The 23,568-nt window shown below is 28.6% G+C and overlaps 1 protein-coding gene across 1 annotated transcript; it reads right to left on the bottom strand.

Moving 5' to 3' along the window:
- Positions 1-8,639: 8,639 nt before the first annotated feature.
- LOC135140487 (ankyrin-1-like) lies at positions 8,640-10,774 on the bottom strand. Its single transcript, XM_064071059.1, has 5 exons — positions 10,331-10,774; positions 10,172-10,279; positions 9,969-10,123; positions 9,262-9,919; positions 8,640-9,205 (listed from the first exon to the last, which is right to left on the bottom strand). Exons 2-5 carry the CDS (start codon positions 10,274-10,276, stop codon positions 8,723-8,725), a joined length of 1,401 nt encoding a protein of 466 aa, XP_063927129.1. The 5' UTR covers positions 10,277-10,279; positions 10,331-10,774; the 3' UTR covers positions 8,640-8,722.
- Positions 10,775-23,568: the final 12,794 nt, after the last annotated feature.

Raw genomic sequence — 23,568 nt, 5'->3', positions numbered from 1 at the left:
TAAAATCAGTTCATTAATTAATAAACAATTGTAGACACTGAAATTACAGTACAGTTTCGCATTTTTGTCAAAAATCTACAAACAAGTAGAAATGAACCAGTTTTGATTTAATTAAGAAAATTAATTCATTCATTAATTCGTTACTTTAACCGTTTAAAATTCTGTTTGACAATTTTTATTTTTTTCCAAAAATTTACACATATAAATGAAGCATTTTTTATAAAGTCAATAAAATTAATTTATTAATTAACTAATTACTTTAAACATGCCACATAAACAATTATAGAAAATTTAAATATAAAATTAAATAGTAAAATTCTACAATTCTAATTTTTTTTCAAAAATCGTTACACTTAGATGAACCATTTTTGATTTAATTAATAAAATTACTTGATTAATTAATAAACAATTGCAGACACTAAAATTAAAATTTTAAAATTCGGTTCTACAATTTCGAATTTTTGCCAAAAATCTACGAACAACCCGAAATGAACCATTTTTTATTTAATCAGAAAAATTAATGAATTCGTTCATTACCAATTCTAGAAAGTGAAAACACGAAGTTAAATTTTAAGATTTTACGATTTTGAATTTTTACCAAAAATCGACACACTTAAATGAACCATTTTTGAATTAATTAACACAATTAATTCATTAATTAATAAACACTTCTAGAAAATAAAATCACAGTGTTAATTATTGTAATTCTGTCAAATAATTTTGATTTTTTGCCAAAAATGCCAAAGCATAAATGAACCATTTTCTGTTTAATCAATAAAATTAATAGAGAAAGAACTCTGGAAAAAAATTGAAAGTTAAATTGTAAAATTCTGTCGCAGAATTCTGAGCTTCTTTCGAAAATTTACACACATAAATGAACCAATTTTGATTTAATTAAAGAAATTCATTAATTCATTAATACGTTGCTTTAACCGTTTAAAATTCTGTATGACAATTTTGATTTTTTTTCAAAAATTTACACACATACTTAAATAAACCATTTTTTACAACGCAATAAAATTAATTTAATAATTAATTAATTTCTTTAAACATTCCGCATAAACAATTATAGAAAATTGAAACATAAAGTTGAATAGTGGAATTCTACAATTTAATTTTTTTTTTTTTCAAGAATCGTTACGCTTAATGAACCATTTTTGATTTAATCAATAAAATCAGTTCATTAATTAATAAACAATTGTAGACACTGAAATTACAGTACAGTTTCGCATTTTTGTCAAAAATCTACAAACAAGTAGAAATGAACCAGTTTTGATTTAATTAAGAAAATTAATTCATTCATTAATTCGTTACTTTAACCGTTTAAAATTCTGTTTGACAATTTTTATTTTTTTCCAAAAATTTACACATATAAATGAAGCATTTTTTATAAAGTCAATAAAATTAATTTATTAATTAACTAATTACTTTAAACATGCCACATAAACAATTATAGAAAATTTAAATATAAAATTAAATAGTAAAATTCTACAATTCTAATTTTTTTTCAAAAATCGTTACACTTAGATGAACCATTTTTGATTTAATTAATAAAATTACTTGATTAATTAATAAACAATTGCAGACACTAAAATTAAAATTTTAAAATTCGGTTCTACAATTTCGAATTTTTGCCAAAAATCTACGAACAACCATAAATGAACTATTTTTTTATTTAATCAGAAAAATTAATGAATTCGTTCATTAACAATTGGAGAAAGTGAAAACACGAAGTTAAATTTTAAGATTTTACGATTTTGAATTTTTACCAAAAATCGACACACTTAAATGAACCATTTTTGAATTAATTAACACAATTAATTCATTAATTAATAAACACTTCTAGAAAATAAAATCACAGTGTTAATTATTGTAATTCTGTCAAATAATTTTGATTTTTTGCCAAAAATGCCAAAGCATAAATGAACCATTTTCTGTTTAATCAATAAAATTAATAGAGAAAGAACTCTGGAAAAAAATTGAAAGTTAAATTGTAAAATTCTGTCGCAGAATTCTGAGCTTCTTTCGAAAATTTACACACATAAATGAACCAATTTTGATTTAATTAAAGAAATTCATTAATTCATTAATACGTTGCTTTAACCGTTTAAAATTCTGTATGACAATTTTGATTTTTTTTCAAAAATTTACACACATACTTAAATAAACCATTTTTTACAAAGCAATAAAATTAATTTAATAATTAGTTAATTTCTTTAAACATTCCGCATAAATAATTACAGAAAATTGAAACATAAAGTTGAATAGTGGAATTCTACAATTTAATTTTTTTTTTTTTCAAGAATCGTTACGCTTAATGAACCATTTTTGATTTAATCAATAAAATCAGTTCATTAATTAATAAACAGTTGTAGACACTGAAATTACAGTACAGTTTCGCATTTTTGTCAAAAATCTACAAACAAGTAGAAATGAACCAGTTTTGATTTAATTAAGAAAATTAATTCATTCATTAATTCGTTACTTTAACCGTTTAAAATTCTGTTTGACAATTTTTATTTTTTTCCAAAAATTTACACATATAAATGAAGCATTTTTTATAAAGTCAATAAAATTAATTTATTAATTAACTAATTACTTTAAACATGCCACATAAACAATTATAGAAAATTTAAATATAAAATTAAATAGTAAAATTCTACAATTCTAATTTTTTTTCAAAAATCGTTACACTTAGATGAACCATTTTTGATTTAATTAATAAAATTACTTGATTAATTAATAAACAATTGCAGACACTAAAATTAAAATTTTAAAATTCGGTTCTACAATTTCGAATTTTTGCCAAAAATCTACGAACAACCATAAATGAACTATTTTTTTATTTAATCAGTAAAATTCATTCATTCATTATTAACAATTGGAGAAAGTGAAAACATGAAGTTAAATTTTAAGATTTTACGATTTTGAATTTTTACCCAAAAATCGACACACTTAAATGAACCATTTTTAATTTAATTAACACAATTAATTAATTAATTAATAAACACTTCAAGAAAATAAACTCATAGTGTTGATTTTTGTAATTCTGTTAAATATTTTGATTTTTTGTCAAAAATGTACAAGCATAAATGAACCATTTTCTGTTTAATCAATAAAATTAATACAGAAAGAACTCTGGAAAAAAATAGAAAGTTAAATTGTAAAATTCATTAATTCATTAATTCGTTACTTTAACCGTTTAAAATTCTGTTTGACAATTTTGATTTTTTTTTCCACAAATTTACACATATAAATGAAGTATTTTTTATATAGTCAATAAAATTAATTTATTAATTAACTAATTACTTTAAACATGCCGCATAGACAATTATAGAAAATTTAAACATAAAGTTAAATAGTAAAATTCTACAATTCTAATTTTTTTTTCAAAAATCGTCACACTTAAATGAACCATTTTTGATTTAATTAATAAAATTTGTTCATTAATTAACAAATAATTGTAGACACTAAAATTACAGTATTAATTTTTAAAATTTTCTTGAACACTTTTGAATTTTTGCCAAAAATCTACAAACAACCATTAATGAACCATTTTTGATTTAATCAGTAAAATTAATTAATTTATTAATTAACAATTCTCGAAAGTAAAAATGTGAAGTTAAATTTTAAGACTTTACGATTTTGAATTTTTATCAAAATTCGACACACTTAAATAAACCATTTTTGTTTTAATTAACACAATTAATTCATTAATTAATAAACACCTCTAGAAAATAAAATCATAGTGTTAATTTTTATAATTCTGTAGTACATTTTTGATTTATGCAAAAAATCTACAACCATAAATGAACCATTTTTTGTTTAATCAATAAAACTAATACACTATTCAATAAAGAACTCTGGAAAAAAAAATAGAAAGTTAAATTGTAAAATTCTGTTGCAGAATTCTGAACTTCTTTCGAAAGTCTACAAGCACAAATGAACCAGTTTTGATTTAATTGAGAAAATTAATTAATTCATTAATTCGTTACTTTAACCATTTAACATTCTGTTTGACAATTTTGATTTTTTCCAAAAATTTACACATATAAATGAACCATTTTTTATTTAGTTAATAAAATTAATTTATTAATTAACGAATTACTTTAAACATTCCGCATAAACAGTAATAAAAAATTTAAATATAAAGTTAAATAGTAAAATTCTACAATTCTGTTTTTTTTCAAAAATCGTTACACTTTAATGAAACCTTTTTGATTAAATTAATAAAACTGATTCAATAATTAATAAATAACTGTAGATACTAAAATTACAGTGTTAATTTTTAAAATTCTGGTGGGCAGTTTTGAATTTTTGCCAAAAATTTACAAAGAACCATAAATGAACCATTTTTGATTTAATCAGTAAATTTGATTAATTCATTAATTAACAATTCTAGCAAGTAAAAATGTGAAGTTAAATTTTAAGATTTTACGATTTTGAATTTTTACCAAAACTCGACACACTTAAATGAACCATTTTTGTTTTAATTAACACAATTAATTCATTAATTAAAAAATACTTCTAGAACATAAAATCATAGTGTTAATTTTTGTAATTCAGTACTACATTTTTGATTTATGCAAAAAATCTACAACCATAAATGAACCATTTTTTCTTTAAACAATAAAACTAATATACTATTCAATAAAGAACTCTGGGAAAAAAAATGGAAAATTATATTGTAAAATTCTGTTGCAGAATTCTGAACTTCTTTCGAAAGTGTACACGCATAAATGAACCAGTTTTGATTTAATTACGAAAATTAATGCATTCATTAATTCGTTACTTTAACCATTTAAAATTCTGTTTGACAATTTTGATTTTTTTCCAAAAATTTACACATGTAAATGAACCAATTTTTATTTAGTCAATAAAATTAATTTATTAATTAACTAATTACATTAAACATTCCGCATAAACAATTATAGAAAATTTAAATATAAAGTTAAATAGTAAAATTCTACAATTCTGTTTTTTTTTCAAAAATCGTTACACTTTAATGAACCCTTTTTGATTAAATTAATAAAACTGATTCAATAATTAATAAATAACTGTAGATACTAAAATTACAGTGTTAATTTTTAAAATTCTGGTGGGCAGTTTTGAATTTTTGCCAAAAATTTACAAAGAACCATAAATGAACCATTTTTGATTTAATCAGTAAATTTAATTAATTCATTAATTAACAATTCTAGCAAGTAAAAATGTGAAGTTAAATTTTAAGATTTTACGATTTTGAATTTTTACCAAAACTCGACACACTTAAATGAACCATTTTTGTTTTAATTAATACAATTAATTCATTAATTAAAAAATACTTCTAGAACTTAAAATCATAGTGTTAATTTTTGTAATTCAGTACTACATTTTTGATTTATGCAAAAAATCTACAACCATAAATGAACCATTTTTTCTTTAAACAATAAAACTAATACACTATTCAATAAAGAACTCTGGAAAAAAAAATAGAAAGTTAAATTGTAAAATTCTGTTGCAGAATTCTGAACTTCTTTCGAAAGTCTACAAGCACAAATGAACCAGTTTTGATTTAATTGAGAAAATTAATTAATTCATTAATTCGTTACTTTAACCATTTAACATTCTGTTTGACAATTTTGATTTTTTCCAAAAATTTACACATATAAATGAACCATTTTTTATTTAGTTAATAAAATTAATTTATTAATTAACGAATTACTTTAAACATTCCGCATAAACAGTAATAAAAAATTTAAATATAAAGTTAAATAGTAAAATTCTACAATTCTGTTTTTTTTCAAAAATCGTTACACTTTAATGAAACCTTTTTGATTAAATTAATAAAACTGATTCAATAATTAATAAATAACTGTAGATACTAAAATTACAGTGTTAATTTTTAAAATTCTGGTGGGCAGTTTTGAATTTTTGCCAAAAATTTACAAAGAACCATAAATGAACCATTTTTGATTTAATCAGTAAATTTGATTAATTCATTAATTAACAATTCTAGCAAGTAAAAATGTGAAGTTAAATTTTAAGATTTTACGATTTTGAATTTTTACCAAAACTCGACACACTTAAATGAACCATTTTTGTTTTAATTAACACAATTAATTCATTAATTAAAAAATACTTCTAGAACATAAAATCATAGTGTTAATTTTTGTAATTCAGTACTACATTTTTGATTTATGCAAAAAATCTACAACCATAAATGAACCATTTTTTCTTTAAACAATAAAACTAATATACTATTCAATAAAGAACTCTGGGAAAAAAAATGGAAAATTATATTGTAAAATTCTGTTGCAGAATTCTGAACTTCTTTCGAAAGTGTACACGCATAAATGAACCAGTTTTGATTTAATTACGAAAATTAATGCATTCATTAATTCGTTACTTTAACCATTTAAAATTCTGTTTGACAATTTTGATTTTTTTCCAAAAATTTACACATGTAAATGAACCAATTTTTATTTAGTCAATAAAATTAATTTATTAATTAACTAATTACATTAAACATTCCGCATAAACAATTATAGAAAATTTAAATATAAAGTTAAATAGTAAAATTCTACAATTCTGTTTTTTTTTCAAAAATCGTTACACTTTAATGAACCCTTTTTGATTAAATTAATAAAACTGATTCAATAATTAATAAATAACTGTAGATACTAAAATTACAGTGTTAATTTTTAAAATTCTGGTGGGCAGTTTTGAATTTTTGCCAAAAATTTACAAAGAACCATAAATGAACCATTTTTGATTTAATCAGTAAATTTAATTAATTCATTAATTAACAATTCTAGCAAGTAAAAATGTGAAGTTAAATTTTAAGATTTTACGATTTTGAATTTTTACCAAAACTCGACACACTTAAATGAACCATTTTTGTTTTAATTAATACAATTAATTCATTAATTAAAAAATACTTCTAGAACATAAAATCATAGTGTTAATTTTTGTAATTCAGTACTACATTTTTGATTTATGCAAAAAATCTACAACCATAAATGAACCATTTTTTCTTTAAACAATAAAACTAATACACTATTCAATAAAGAACTCTGGGAAAAAAATTGAAAATTATATTGTAAAATTCTGTTGCAGAATTCTGAACTTCTTTCGAAAGTGTACACGCATAAATGAACCAGTTTTGATTTAATTACGAAAATTAATGCATTCATTAATTCGTTACTTTAACCATTTAAAATTCTGTTTGACAATTTTGATTTTTTTCCAAAAATTGACACATGTAAATGAACCATTTTTTATTTAGTCAATAAAATTAATTTATTAATTAACTAATTACATTAAACATTCCGCATAAACAATTATAGAAAATTTAAATATAAAGTTAAATAGTAAAATTCTACAATTCTGTTTTTTTTTCAAAAATCGTTACACTTTAATGAACCCTTTTTGATTAAATTAATAAAACTGATTCAATAATTAATAAATAACTGTAGATACTAAAATTACAGTGTTAATTTTTAAAATTCTGTTGGGCAATTTTGAATTTTTGCCAAAAATTTACAAAGAACCATAAATGAACCATTTTTGATTTAATCAGTAAATTTAATTAATTCATTAATTAACAACTCTAGCAAGTAAAAATGTGAAGTTAAATTTTAAGATTTTACGGTTTTGAATTTTTACCAAAACTCGACACACTTAAATGAACCATTTTTGTTTTAATTAACACAATTAATTCATTAATTTAAAAATACTTCTAGAACATAAAATCATAGTGTTAATTTTTGTAATTCAGTACTACATTTTTGATTTATACAAAAAATCTACAACCATAAATGAACCATTTTTTGTTTAAACAATAAAACTAATACACTATTCAATAAAGAACTCTGGGAAAAAAATTTAAAATTATATTGTAATATTCTGTTGCAGAATTCTGAACTTCTTTCGAAAGTGTACACGCATAAATGAACCAGTTTTGATTTAATTACGAAAATTAATGCATTCATTAATTCGTTACTTTAACCATTTAAAATTCTGTTTGACAATTTTGATTTTTTTCCAAAAATTTACACATGTAAATGAACCATTTTTTATTTAGTCAATAGAATTAATTTATTAATTAACTAATTACTTTAAACATTCCGCATAAACAGTTATAGAAAATTTAAATATAAAGTTAAATAGTAAAATTCTACAATTCTATTTTTTTTTTTCAAAAATCGCTACACTTAAATGAACCATTTTTTATTTAATTAATAAGATTGGTTCATTAATTAATAAATAGCTGTAGACACTAAAATTACAGTGTTAATTTTTAAAATTCTGGTGGACAGTTTTGAATTTTTGCCAAAAATTTACAAAGAACCATAAATGAACAATTTTTGATTTAATCAGTAAAATTAATTCATTCATTCATTAACAATTCTAGAAAGTAAAAATATAAAGTTAAATTTCAAAATTTTGTACATCTTAAATTTACTTTTTGGTGGGGATGATCACACAAATTTTGTCAGTATTTTACCATCCGCACGATGTGTTCATTGTATATTTCAAATTTCACAACAATTGCCTAAATTAAAAAAAAACACCATGGACTATAAAGACCAGACAGACACACGGAAACGGGAAACCTAATTTTCCTGAAAGAGTTAAAGCTGAAGAAAAATCCCGTCTTCGTTTTGCACTTTATTTAATTTTAACCATACAGTATGTACACATTTATTCAAATTCACACCTGAGTTGTCAAAAAAATCACTTAGCTATAGTCAAAAAGTAGATACTTTTCTAGACACCTTGGCAACCTAAAACTCCGCACAGAATCAACCAACTCCTTCCCCCCCAAAGACCGTCTCAAAAACAACCTAACCTGCTTCTTCAAACTTAGCGGCCCACTAGCCAACTCCAACAACTCTTCTTTCTGCTTGGGCCTCATAACCCCATTTTTTCGAATCATGAGGGTATCAAAGGCCTCACATGCTTGTAACAACAGACGAAAAATAGCTTCCCCCCATTCCCCATGGATCACGTTATACAAGCAATTGAGCATTCCATCAGGGTCACAAATTTGAATCTTCATTATCACTCTAGCCCCATATTTGATGAGAAGATTGACAATTCCGAGACTCGGGTTAGAATTACAGGCCAGATATTCCACCAGAACTGGTCTTAGTTGGAGACAGTGTTCACCGACTTCGTTGTAGACTTTGAGGTTAGGGTCTGCACCAGCCTTCAGCAACATCTATGCAAAGAAATTTAGTCATAGTATAGTAGGTGTTTATTGTTTTATGGACAAACCTGAAGAATTTCGTGTCTGTGAGGGATGCTATCAGCACACGCCACGTGTAACGGGGAGCCAATCAAAGGCGAGCTGCAGTTGACATCCGCACCTTCTCTGATTAACAGTTCCACGATTTTTGGGTCCCCTCTCAGAATAGACAAGTCTAGAGGACTAGGTTTTCCCAAATTCGCTTCCTTGTCGTAGTTTAGCTTCGCTCCTTGCTTAATCAGCAAATTGATGACGTCGTAATCCCCGGATAGTACCGCATAGTGTAACGGATTTCTGTAGTCGTGCCTTTCGTCAGTCATAGCGTTAACGTCAGCCCCATACTTCAGTAGTACCAACGCAGCTTCCATTCCATACGGCTGTCGCACCACTTTCATCAAAGGAGTAAGCCCAGATCTATCCCTACTGTTCGGGTTTCCACCAAACGTCAGCAACAGTTCTAGTACTTTCAAATCCGTGGTCAGATTGATCTCGGTGCCGAAAAAGTACCGCTTGTTGGGGTCCGCACCATGTTCCAGCACCATCCTCGCAATGTCCATGTGGTTGTTCAAGATGGCGAGACGCAGAGGTTCGTCGCAGAGGGTACGACGTGGGAATTCTTCACCGGTGTTGAGGCGGTAGTTGACTTGGGCTCCGGATTGGAGTAGAAGACGGGCGATTTCTGGATATCTAGTAATAAAGTTAGAGGGAGTGGGTACTCGAGAAGGGGTTGTAGTACCCATGTTCTGCGGCGAGGTGCAGAGGGCTGTAGCCACACTTGTCGATGGCGTTCAGGTCGGCGCCTCGTGTGATGAGCAAACGGGCTGCCTCGAAGTACCCTTGCCAGACTGCGTAGTGCAAAGGTCTTAAACCACGATTCACCGGCTCGTCCACCTGAAAGTACTGTCGGGTGAAGTTTTACCAAAAAATGTAGTATAGTACCTTGGCTCCTGAGGCTAGAAGGATGCGGATTTCGTCGATTGGGACCTTGCGGATGATCGAGTCGGCTAGTGCCCTTTGCAGAGGTTTGTACTCCGACGACGACATTTTCTAAATTTTATTGATACAGTTTTGGAATGTGGTATTACACAATTAACTTACAGAATTGTCAGTGGATAGACTTTGTAGCGGCACGGTTCGCGTCACACTGAACTCTATTTATAAGTAGACATACTTTCCTTGTTAAAAATATTTACCTAGTGTGTTTTTTTTAATTTTGTGGTTAAATTCAAACTATAGTGGGTACTAAATAGACAAATTTTCTTCTATGGGGGTCTTTGGGGGTCTCTTCGTATCGTTCTAAAGACGAAGTACGCAGAAAAAACTTGCTTGGAAGGACGAAAGTTGTGCAACTTCATTGCTTATCTGAAAATAAATCGTTAACACTGACGCACTTGATTTTGATTTACTCCTCGGGATATTGAATGGAAACTGTTTCTGACGGACTCGGAATAAACTTAAGTCTTCGGGTGTTCTATTTTGGTCAAGGGACTGTAAAAATAGATATAATATTAAAGAACGAAAGACTTGAAAGGACGGCAACCAGCAATACACAAACACTGTATTGATTCTGGTGGTGGATTCTGCCGCGGGATGTACTAAGACAACGGGCCGACTGTACGGTGATCCGGCTCGAAAGACCAATTTTGATGAGTCTCTTCTTGTAATTTATCATCCCATTCATATTTTTTGGATTTGGATATATAGGGTAACTCAAAAAAATTAATGAATGCGCAAATTTATTTTATTAATTTAATCAGGAACTACAAAACCGAATGCTTTGAAATCTAATGTGAAAAAAAAACATAACAGGCATGCAGTCGTCACGTTTCCGATAGCGAGGGAAGTACTGTCTAAACTCTTTAGACCAATTTTTTTGCTTTTCCCATTTCTCCATTTCTCAATTTTTCAATGCTTCAGTTTGGGATTTTTTCACTGTTTCGATTCTTTAATTTTCCTTCCATTTTTAGGTTTTTCAATATTTCAGCTTTGGAATTTTGCAATATTTCGTTTCATCATTTTTTCAAATTTTTGATATTGTGTTTTCTCGGTTTTTAAATTTTTCGATATTTTATTTTTTCAGTTTTTAAAGTTTTAGGTTTTTAGATTTCTCACTATCTCGACTTTTCGATTTTTCAGTTCCATGATTTTTCAATTTGTCGAATTTTTAAATTTTAGATTTTTTGTTTTCTTTGATATTTTGAGTTCTCGATCATTCGATTTTCTGCGTTTTCAGGCTTAGATTTTTTTTGTTGTTCAATTCTTGGGTTTTTAAAATTTTTGTTTTTTAAATTTTCCTGTTAATCAACTTTCTGGGATTTCAATGTTTTGATTTTTTGATTGTTCAATTTCTCGATTTTTTGAAATTTTAGTTTTTGTTACAATTTTTTTTTCAAAAATTTTCAGTTTTTCAATTTATTAACTTTACGATACTTCAGTTTTGCTCGATTTCGATTTCTCAATTTTTCGACATATTACTGTTGGGATTTTTCAATTTATCGATTCTTCGATTTCTCGATTTTTCATATTTTTGGTTTTTGGAATTTCTTCATTTTTTGTTTTCTCAATTTTCCGATGTTTCTGTTTAACCATTTTTAAATTTTTTTGTTTTTCAGTTTTTAATTTTTGACGTTTCTAAATTTTTCGATTTCTCAATTTTTCGATTAACTGATTTTTTGATTTTCCCATTTCTCTATTTCTCGATTTTTCAATTCTTTCTTCAATTGTGATTTTTCAATTTTTCAATTTCTGAATTTTTCAATGTTTCAGTTTTGGATTTTTTCGCTTTTCCGATTCTTCAGTTTTCTTTCCATTTTTCAGTTTTTTAAGATTCCAGTTTTGAATTTTTTCACTTTTTCAATTTTTCAATTTTCCTTCCATTTTTCAGTTTTTCAGTATTTCAGTTCTGGGGTTTTGCAATGTTTCGGTTCTTCAATTTTTCCATTTTTTGATGTTTCGATTTCTCGGTTTTTCAATTTTTCGATAGGTATTTTAATTTTTCAATTTTTAAGTTCTCGATTTTCCGTTAATTTTTTTTGGTTTCCTTGATGTTTTGATTTCTCGATTATTCGATTTTTCAAGTTCTCGGTTTAGATTTTTTGGTTTTCCAATTCTTCGATTTTTAAATTGTTTAATTTTTAGATTGTTCAATTTCTCGATTTTTAGATTTTTCAATTTTTCGGTTTACCGATTTTTTTTCATTTAAAATGTTTCAATTTTTCAATTATTAACTTTTCGATTTTTCAATTTTCGTCTAATTTGATTTCTTAATTTTTTGATTTTTTGATTCCTCTACTGTTGATGTTTTGATTTCTCGATGTTTCAGTTTTTGAACATTCTAATGTTTGGATTTTTCGACTTTTTGGCTTTTCGAGTGTTCAATTTTTTGATTTTTGAATTTTAGATTTTTGTTTTTTTGATTTTTTTGGTGTTTCGATTTCCCAATTCTTCAATTTTTCGATATTTTAATTTTTCAATTTTTCGAATTTTTAAATTTTTGATTACTCTTTTCTTTTATTTCTCAATTTTTGGATTTTTTTTTTACATCTTTCGATTTCACTATTTTTTGATGCTTGGATTTCTCAATATTTCAAGTTTTCAATATTCAATTTTTCCGGATTTGAATACTGAGAACTTTTCAATTTCTGGATTTTCAATTTTCAGATATTTAAATTTTTTGATTTTTTAATTTTTCGATCTGTTGTCTATTTTAAGTATGTTTCGTTTTTCAATTTGCGCCTTCTGCGGGAGTATTATTTGTTGTGCTGCACTTGACGGGCGAAGGAAGTTCTGTCGAAATAAAATTCGACCAATTTTTTATACTTAGCACGTAGGGTTCTCACTAAGCATTCCTTATTTAACCGAACAGTTATTAATTTAACTAAGCAGCTATTTTTTCACCAAGCATATATTATTTTTATTAAAAAATGGATTCTTTAACTGAGCATTTATTATATAACTTAGCATTTATCATTTTTACCGAGCAAAAATACAGAGCGTTTAAAAATAGAACTGCTTTTTTGCTTTTCCCATTTCTCAATTTTTCAATGTTTCAGTTTGGGCTTTTTTCACTGTTTCGATTCTTTAATTTTCCTTCCATTTTTAGGTTTTTGAATATTTCAGCTTTGGAATTTTGCAATATTTCGTTTCTTCAATTTTTCAAAATTTTTGATATTGTGTTTTCTCGGTTTTTAAATTTTTCGATATTTTCATTTTTCAGTTTTTAAAGTTTTAGGTTTTTAGATTTCTAACTATCTCGACTTTTCGATTTTTCAGTTACATGATTTTTTAATTTGTCGAATTTTTAAATTTTGATTTTTTGTTTTCTTTGATATTTTGAGTTCTCGATCATTCGATTTTCTGAGTTTTTGAGACTTAGATTTTTTTTGTTGTTCAATTCTTGGATTTTAAAAATTTTTGTTTTTTAAATTTTCCTATTTATCAACTTACTGGGATTTCAATGTTTTGATTTTTTGATTGTTCAATTTCTCGATTTTTTTAATTTTTAGTTTTTGATACGATTTTTTTTTTTCAAAAATTATCAGTTTTTCAATTTATTAACTTTACGATACTTCAGTTTTGCTCGATTTCGATTTCTCAATTTTTCGACATATTACTGTTGGGATTTTTCAATTTATCGATTCTTCGATTTCTCGATTCTTCATATTTTTGGTTTTTCGAATTTCTTCATTTTTTGATTTCTCAATTTTCCGATGTTTCAGTTTTACGATTCTTAAATTTTTTTATTTTTCAGTTTTCAATTTTTGACGTTTCTAAATTTTTCGATTTCTCAATTTTTCGATTAACTGATTTTTTGATTTTCCCATTTCTCTATTTCTCGATTTTTCAATTATTTCTTCAATTGTGATTTTTCAATTTTTCGATTTCTGAATTTTTCAATGTTTCAGTTTTCGATTTTTTCACTTTTCCGATTCTTCAATTTTCTTTCCATTTTTCAGGTTTTCAAGATTTCAGTTTTGAATTTTTTCACTTTTTCGATTTTTCAATTTTCCTTCCATTTTTCAGTTTTTCAGTATTTCAGTTCTGGGGTTTTGCAATGTTGCGGTTCTTCAATTTTTTCCATTTTTTGATGTTTCGATTTCTCGGTTTTTCAATTTTTCGATAGGTATTTTAATTTTTGAATTTTTGAGTTCTAGATTTTCCGTTAATTTTTTTGCTTTCCTTGATGTTTTGATTTCTCGATTATTCGATTTTTCAAGTTCTCGGTTTAGATTTTTTGGTTTTCCAATTCTTCGATTTTTAAATTGTTTAATTTGTAGATTGTTCAATTTCTCGATTTTTAGATTTTTCAATTTTTCGGTTTACTGATTTTTTTTCATTTAAAATGTTTCAATTTTTCAATTATTAACTTTTCGATTTTTCAATTTTCGTCTAATCCGATTTCTTAATTTTTTATTTTTGATTCCTCTACTGTTGATGTTTTGATTTCTCGATGTTTCAGTTTTTGAACATTCTAATGTTTGGATTTTTCGACTTTTTGGCTTTTCGAGTGTTCAATTTTTTGATTTTTGAATTTTAGATTTTTGTTTTTTTGATTTTTTTGGTGTTTCGATTTCCCAATTCTTCAATTTTTCGATATTTTAATTTTTCAATTTTTCGAATTTTTAAATTTTTGATTACTCTTTTCTTTTATTTCTCAATTTTTGGATTTTTTTTTTACATCTTTCGATTTCACTATTTTTTGATGCTTGGATTTCTCAATATTTCAAGTTTTCAATATTCAATTTTTCCGGATTTGAATACTGAGAACTTTTCAATTTCTGGATTTTCAATTTTCAGATATTTAAATTTTTTGATTTTTTAATTTTTCGATCTGTTGTCTATTTTAAGTATGTTTCGTTTTTCAATTTGCGCCTTCTGCGGAAGTATTATTTGTTGTGCTGCACTTGACGGGCGAGGGAAGTTCTGTCGAAATAAAATTCGACCAATTTTTATACTTAGCACGTAGGGTTCTCACAACATTCCTTATTTAATCGAACAGTTATTAATTTAACTAAGCAGCTATTATTTCACCAAGCATATATTATTTTTACTAAAGAATTTACTTTTTAACTGAGCATTTATTATATAACTTAGCATTTATCATTTTTACCGAGCAAAAATACAGAGCGTTTAAAAATAGAACTGCTTTTTTGCTTTTCCCATTTCTCAATTTTTCAATGTTTCAGTTTGGGATTTTTTCACATTTTCGATTCTTTAATTTTCCTTCCATTTTTAGGTTTTTCAATATTTCAGCTTTGGAATTTTGCAATATTTCGTTTCTTCAATTTTTCAAATTTTTGATATTGTGTTTTCTCGGTTTTTAAATTTTTCGATATTTTCATTTTTCAGTTTTTAAAGTTTTAGGTTTTTAGATTTCTCACTATCTCGACTTTTTGATTTTTCAGTTCCATGATTTTTCAATTTGTCGAATTTTTAAATTTTGATTTTTTGTTTTCTTTGATATTTTGAGTTCTCGATCATTCGATTTTCTGAGTTTTCTGGCTTAGGTTTTTTTTGTTGTTCAATTCTTGGATTTTTAAAATTTTTGTTTTTTAAATTTTCCTATTTATCAACTTTCTGGGATTTCAATGTTTTGATTTTTTGATTGTTCAATTTCTCGATTTTTTGAATTTTTAGTTTTTGATACGATTTTTTTTTCAAAAATGTTCAGTTTTTCGATTTATTAACTTTACGATACTTCAGTTTTGCTCGATTTCGATTTCTCAAATTTTCGACATATTACTGTTGGATTTTTCAATTTATCGATTCTTCGATTTCTCGATTCTTCATATTTTTGGTTTTTCGAATTTCTTCATTTTTTGTTTTCTCAATTTTCCGATGTTTCTGTTTAACCATTTTTATTTTTTTTTTGTTTTTCAGTTTTTAATTTTTGACGTTTCTAAATTTTTCGATTTCTCAATTTTTCGATTAACTGATTTTTTGATTTTCCCATTTCTCTATTTCTCGATTTTTCAATTCTTTCTTCAATTGTGATTTTTCAATTTTTCGATTTCTGAATTTTTCAATGTTTCAGTTTTGGAATTTTTCGCTTTTCCGATTCTTCAGTTTTCTTTCCATTTTTCAGTTTTTCAAGATTTCAGTTTTGAATTTTTTCACTTTTTCGATTTTTCAATTTTCCTTCCATTTTTCAGTTTTTCAGTATTTCAGTTCTGTTGTTTTGCAATGTTGCGGTTCTTCAATTTTTCCATTTTTTGATGTTTCGATTTCTCGGTTTTTCAATTTTTCGATAGGTATTTTAATTTTTGAATTTTTGAGTTCTAGATTTTCCGTTAATTTTTTTGCTTTCCTTGATGTTTTGATTTCTCGATTATTCGATTTTTCAAGTTCTCGGTTTAGATTTTTTGGTTTTCCAATTCTTCGATTTTTAAATTGTTTAAGTTTTAGATTGTTCAATTTCTCGATTTTTAGATTTTTCAATTTTTCGGTTTACCGATTTTTTTTCATTTAAAATGTTTCAATTTTTCAATTATTAACTTTTCGATTTTTCAATTTTCGTCTAATTTGATTTCTTAATTTTTTGATTTTTTGACTCCTCTACTGTTGATGTTTTTGATTTCTCTTTTCTTTTATTTCTCAATTTTTGGATGTTTTTTTACATCTTTCTATTTTACTATTTTTTGATGCTTGGCTTTCTCAATTTTTCAAGTTTTCAATACTCAATTTTTCAGGATTTGAATACTGAGAACTTTTCAATTTCAGGATCCTAACGGAGACCTAAGTAAATTCTTTCTCAAGGTGATCTACATCAACAGAGATTCGATTTTGTTGCTTCTGTTGTTAGGTGTCCCTTGAGTTTGAAACGACAAGTTCGCTTGTATTTATGGAAGGTATTGGGAGGGAATAGGGTTATGGATTTGGTTGAAAGTTTCGAGTTGCCAAAATGTTTGGAGAAGTTTTTGCTTTTTTATAATAGCTGAGTGTTGTTGTTTGGATTGTTATTTTTCAAATTATGGAATTCCAAAAATTGCTTTGTTTGTTCGATTTATACTCAAAAGAAGTAACAGTTTACACTTGAAACAAAATAATGTATTCAATTATTCATAGAAATTATAAAATTATATGTTTTAAACCTGTTTTTGCGCAATGGATTATTAAAAGTGAAAAAAAAACTTGCATAATTTGTTTTTTCTACTCCTACATAGTAATCCATGAATTACGAACTGTCTAGCCTCATAGTAAAACCATAGTTACACCCACTGGCATGTAATGAATGAACAGGCACGTAATATATATATATTACGTGCCTGTTTGAATAGTTTCCATAGCAACTATAAATATTTGCTTTCCCAAAAAAATTTCTTCTGAAAGTGATTCTTCATTATAGATCGTAGAAAAAGTATATGACACAACTCTGGTGGTAAGCTAATTACGAACTCATATTTACATCACTCGCTCGCTACGCTCGCTCGTGTATAAACTTCGTTCGTAATTAGCTTCTTACCACCCTCGATGTGTAATATACTATACTTCTCTGACCATAATTACTACCGAACTCTGATAAGGACAATTAGCGATGAGGAAATGAGTGTTTTATTCACAAAGCAACGATTTTATTACCCTTGCCGGCTTTACATAAAATAAAATGTTTCTCTACCAAAACTTTGATAATTTTTATAATTATCACTGAAATTAATTTTTTACTAGTCTAAACATTTTCCATTATGACTTGTTTACTGGCTGCTGGAACGAAATGTTTTATTGGCCCGTTAAACCAACATTAATGTCTGTATTTTGACAAAAACCTCTTCAACATCGTAAAATTCTTAGCTTAAATGTGGCAAAAAACTGAATAGAAAAATAATAAAGAAATTGCAGACAAAAATAGAGAACAAGAAATAAAACAATTTATTAAACCTGATGGTTACATAAATATTACATTTGAACAAAAATAAGACTGATTTAAGTTTTTGTTGTCGAAATAAGTCTACACATTTTAAGAAAAAAAAAAAAAAGGAAATATATCCCCGCCCACTCACCCTGTCTTAATTGTGTTGTTTTTTTTTATTCGTGATGAACCAAAGAGCCAGAGCTTCACTGCAAAGTCCTTATTTCTCTACAATACATTAATTAAAAACGTCGTCCTTTTCGTATTTATTGTCCTTTTTCGTCCTTTTCCGTCCTTTTCGTCCTTCTCGTCCTTTTTCGTCCTTGTCGTAATTTTTCATCCTTTTCGTACTTTCGGTCCTTTTCTCTCTTTTTTGTCATTCTTCGTCCTTTTCGTCCTTTTTGTCCTTTTTCGTCCTTTTCGTTATTTGTTTTTCGTCCTTTTTCGTCCTTTCCGTAATTTTTCGACCTTTCCACCATTTCGTCCTTTCTCTTCCTCTTCGTCAGGACGATTCCTTTTTCGTTCTTTTCGTCCTGTACGTTTTTTCTTGTCCTTGAAGTCATTTTCGTCCTTCACCGTCCTTTTCGTCCCTCTCGTCCTTTTCGTACTCATCGCCCTTTTTCGTGCTTTTCGTCCTTTTTCGTCCTCTTCGTGCTTATCGTCCTTTTTCGTCCTTTTCGTCCTTTCCGTCCTTTTCGTCCTTTTTCGTCTTTTTCGTCCTCTTTCGTTCTTTTCGTCCTTTTCGTCCTTGTCATACTTTTCGTCTTTTTTGGTCCTTTTTCGTCCTTTTCGTCCTTTCCGTCCTTTTTCGTCCTTTTCGTTTTTTTTTTGTCCTTTACGTCCTTTTTCGTCCTTTTCGTAATTTTTCGTTGTTTTCGCTCTTCTCGGTCCTTTTCGTCCTTTTTCGTTCTTGTTCGTCCGTTTCGACCTTTTTGCCCTTTTCGTCCTTTTTCGTCCTTTCCATCCTGTTTCGTCCTTTTTCGTCCTTTTCGTCCTTTTTGTAATTGTTTGTTTTTTTCGCTCTTGTTCATCCTATTTCGTCCTTTTTCGTACACTTCGTCCTTTTTCGTCCTTTTCGTATTTTTTTCGTCCTCTTCGTAATTTTTCGTTCTTTTCGCTCTTTTTCGTCCTTTTTCATCCACTTTCGTCCTTTTTCATCCTCTTTCGTCCTTTTTCGACTTTTTCGTAAATTTTTGTCCTTTTTCGTCCTTCTTGTCGTTTTTCATCCACTTCGTCCTTTTCGTCATTTCTCATCCTTTTTCGTCCTTTTCGTCCTTTTCGTCCTTTCCCGTCCTTTTCGTCCATTTCGTTTGTTTTTCGTCCTCTTCGTCCTTTTCATCTTTTTGGTCATTTCCTTCCTTTTCGTTCTTCTTCGTTCTTTTCGTCCTTTTTGGTCCTTTTCGTCCTTGTTGTCTTTCTTCGTCCTTTACGGTTTTTTAGTCCATTTTCACAATTTTTCAGCCTTGTCGCTCTTTTTCCTCCGTTTCGTCTTCTCGCTCTTTTTCGTCCTTTTCATCATTTTCGTCCTTTTCGTCCTTTTTCGAACTTTTCGTAAGTTTTCGTCCTTTTTCGTTCTTTTCGTCGTTTTTCGTCCGCTTCGTCCTTTTCGTTCTTTGTCGTCCCTTTTCATCCTATTTCGTCCTTTTCGTCCTTTTTCGTCCTTTTAATTTTTTTTTTCGTCCTCTTCGTCCTTTTCGTCCTTTTAGTCCGTTTCGTCCTTCTTCGTCCTTTTTTGTACTTTTCGTAATTTTTCGTTGTTTTCGCTTTTTCATCCTTTTCGTCCTTTTTCGTCCTTTCCATCCTGTTTCGTCCTTTTTCGTTCTTTTCGTCCTTTTTATCCTTCTCTCGTCCTTTTCGATTATTTTCCTCCTTTTTCGTAATTATTTAGCCTTTTCGCTCTTTTTCGTCTTTGTCATCCTTCTCGTCCTTTTCGTCTTTTGCGTCCTTATTCGTCCTCTTCGTCCTTTTCGTATTTTTTTTGTTCTTTTCGTCGTAATTTTTCGTTATTTTTGCTCTTTTTCATCCTGTTCGTCTTTTTCGTCATGTTTCGTCCTTTTCATCCCTTTTCGTCATTTTTCGCCGGTTTCGAACTTTTGCCCTTTTCGTCCTTTGTCGTCCTTTTTTGTCCTTTTGCGTCCTTTTTCGTCCTTTTCATCCTTTAGCGTCCTTTTTCGTCCTTTTCGTCCTTTTTTGTCCTTTTCGTCGTTTTTCGTACACTTTGTCCTTTTTCGTCCTTTTCGTATTTTTTTCGTCCTCTTCGTAATTTTTCGTTCTTTTCGCTCTTTTTCGTCCTTTTTCATCCACTTTCGTCCTTTTTCATCCTCTTTCGTCCTTTTTCGACTTTTTCGTAAATTTTTGTCCTTTTTCGTCCTTCTTGTCCTTTTTCATCCACTTCGTCCTTTTCGTCATTTCTCATCCTTTTTCGTCCTTTTCGTCCTTTTCGTCCTTTCCCGTCCTTTTCGTCCATTTCGTTTGTTTTTCGTCCTCTTCGTCCTTTTCATCTTTTTAGTCATTTCCTTCCTTTTCGTTCTTCTTCGTTCTTTTTGTCCTTTTTCGTCCTTTTCGTCCTTGTTGTCCTTCTTCGTCCTTTACGGTTTTTTTAGTCCATTTTCACAATTTTTCAGCCTTGTCGCTCTTTTTCCTCCTTTTCGTCTTCTCGCTCTTTTTCGTCCTTTTCATCATTTTCGTCCTTTTCGTCCTTTTTCGAACTTTTCGTAAGTTCTCGTCCTTTTTCGTTCTTTTCATCGTTTTTCGTCCACTTCGTCCTTTTCGTTCTTTGTCGTCCCTTTTCATCCTGTTTCGTCCTTTTCGTCCTTTTTCGTCCTTTTAATTTTTGTTTCGTCCTCTTCGTCCTTTTCGTCCTTTTAGTCCGTTTCGTCCTTCTTCGTCCTGTTCGTCTCTTTTCATCCATTCCGTCCTTTTTGTCCTCTTTCGTCCTTTTCGGTTTTTTTCGTCCTTCGTAATTTTTCAGCCTTTTTGTTCTTTTTCGTCCTTTTCGTCCTTTTTCGTCCTTTTTCGTCATTTTCGTGCTTCTTCGTCTGTTCCGTCCTTTTCCGTCCTTTTTCGTCCTTTTCGACCTCTTCCTCCTTTTCGTTCTTTCTTGTCCTTTTTCGTCCTTTTACGTCCTTTTTCATCCTTTCTGCCCTTTTTCGTCCTTTTCGTACACATCGTCCTTTTTCGCCCTGTTTCGTCCTTTTCGTTTTTTTGCTTCCCGAGCGTAAGCCAAGGAAGTAATCGGGTCCATCGGACGAAATGCCAAAGCTACAATAATAATGACTACAAGAATTTTAGGAATTTCAAAAATTTCAAAGATTCCCGAAATTCCAGATATTTTAAAAGCTGTAAAAATGCTAAAAATCCGGAAAATAAAAAAATTCTAAAAATTTTGAATATTATACTACATCTGGAAAATCTAAAGATTTTAAAAATTTTCCAAATAATGGAAATTCAGGAAAAATTAAGAATCCAAAAATTACAAGATCTGAAAATTCCAAAAGTTTACACAATTCTACAAACCATAGAAATCCCAAACAATTAACTGAATTTATAAATTGTCTTCAAATATTGTGCAAGGATTCCAAGGCTGCCAAAAACTATAAACACTATAAGGATTTTGGGTATTCAAAAAATTCTAGAAATTTCTCAAATTCCAGATGTTTAAAATGGTAAAAATAAAAAAAAATAAAATCAATTCTATCTAGAGATGCTGGAGATTGATGGTTTTAGAAATTTTTAAAAAATCTGGAAATTATGGCCTTCTGTGCTTTTTTTGGAATATCCAAAAATTCGTGCTAATTTGGAAAGTCTGGAAATTCTAGAAATTTTTAAAATTTTTCAAATTATGGAAATTCAAGAAAATATAAAAATCCAAAAATTGCAATATCTGAAAATTCCGGAAGTTTACACAATTCTAGAAACTATACATAGAAGTTCTAAACAATTTACTGAATTTCTAAATTGTTTTCAGACATTGTAAGGATGCCAAAATCTCTAAACGCTATAAGGATTCTAGAAATTTTAAAAGTTCTAGAAATTCCCGAATTCCAGATGTTTTCAAAACTGTAAAAATGGTAAAAATCCAAAAATTTTAAAAATCAATTCTATCTAGAGATACTGGAGGTTGATGGTTTTAGAAATCTAGGAAAATGAAGAAATTCTGGACATTTTGTGTCTTTTTGGAATATCTGAAAAATTGTGAACCAACAAAATCTTACACCTCTGAGTGCTGTTTGTATTAGAAATTTTGGAAATTCTGCCAATCTGTGTGTTTTCCAATATCTGAGAAACCGGGCTAATCTGTTAAATCTGGATATTCTAGAAATTTTGAAAATTATTATGGAAATTACAAAAATTTAAAAATATCCCAAAAAACTATAAATTATAAAAAAAGATCCAAGTGTTTTAGTGCTACAGAAGTTAGTGATCAAGAACAATTTTTAAAGTTATAACAACAAAAGTATGAAAGATAAATTGTTAAAAATTTATGTTAATGTAAGTTTTGGGGTCAGCCCCATTTTCTAGTAGTTAACTTTAGCAAGATAAATATGTAGAGAAGAATGAAGGTCCGAACTTGATCTTGGCGATATTTCAATACAAGTTCAAGTTTTTTTTTGCGATCGACTATGACAAAACTGACCAGACGCTATTTTACCGTACAAGGCAAAAAATGCAATCGATCGAAATGACCATGTTCCAGAAATCTAAAAACGTTTATAACACTGCTTTTATTTTTAATGTATATTTTTTAGCAAAGTAAAAAAACGGGAAAAAGTATCCAAACTGCACACCTAAGTTTTTGATAATATTGACTTAGTCGCGTTTTACATGTCATTGTTATACAACATTTTTACTCAGAATACAAACAAAGATAATTCCGGAGTTACGGGTATTAAGGTTTTATAATTGAACCTTGACTGTCTCAACGCAAACCAACTTTAATGCCTGCAATAAACTACTTCAGGCGCGTATTTACAACCAGTAATCGGTCATTCCACGAAAGTCTTAAGACACTCCACAGTCGCTCCAATCCCACTGCTTACATCTTCCGAGAAAAAACGAAACTAGGTCTAAAGATACCCTCCTGGGCCTCCGCTTCACCTACTTGCGACTTCCTGCCGCAGAAGCGGCGCGCACGAAATAGCATTGGACCCATTACAAAGCCTTGCGTAACGCCGCGGCGTCCGGCACCTCTTATAAAACACCGCATGAAAGTGATCTCGGTTTCCAAAACGAATTCCACGGAAAAAACAGGTTCTCGGAACAATTCGGGAAAACCTCGATGAAAGTTGCGGCTTGCACAACATCCGCGATGGCGCCGAAAACGGGGACTCGGGGGTCCCAAGACCCTTTGGCAGCGGACCCAGGAGGCCTCCTGGTTCCGTTGCCGAAATTTTGACCCGCGGCCCCCGGGACTCCGGGGGCCGGCCCCTGCCATCATCCGCATGTACCAATCCTTATATAACTCTACTTTCTTCCTGCTTTCTCTCGCAGC

The sequence above is a fragment of the Zophobas morio genome, unplaced genomic scaffold (genome assembly GCF_036711695.1).
Source record: "Zophobas morio isolate AGI-343-1 ecotype UQ-CSIRO unplaced genomic scaffold, CSIRO_AGI_Zmor_V1 ptg000040l, whole genome shotgun sequence".
Taxonomy (NCBI): Eukaryota; Metazoa; Arthropoda; class Insecta; order Coleoptera; family Tenebrionidae; genus Zophobas; species Zophobas morio.
Note: the sequence above shows the minus strand (reverse complement) of the source record. Positions and strands in the feature narration are given on the sequence as shown.

What these genes read in the sequence shown, in the direction of transcription:
- LOC135140487 (XM_064071059.1), bottom strand. Translation starts at nt 10,276, where the DNA reads ATGTCGTCGTCGGAGTACAAACCTCTGCAAAGGGCACTAGCCGACTCG. An exon ending in TTCTAGCCTCAGGAGCCAAG is followed by an intron (nt 10,124 to 10,171) that starts GTACTATACTAC and finishes CAGTACTTTCAG; the next exon opens with GTGGACGAGCCGGTGAATCG. An exon ending in CACCTCGCCGCAGAACATGG is followed by an intron (nt 9,920 to 9,968) that starts GTACTACAACCC and finishes CTTTATTACTAG; the next exon opens with ATATCCAGAAATCGCCCGTC.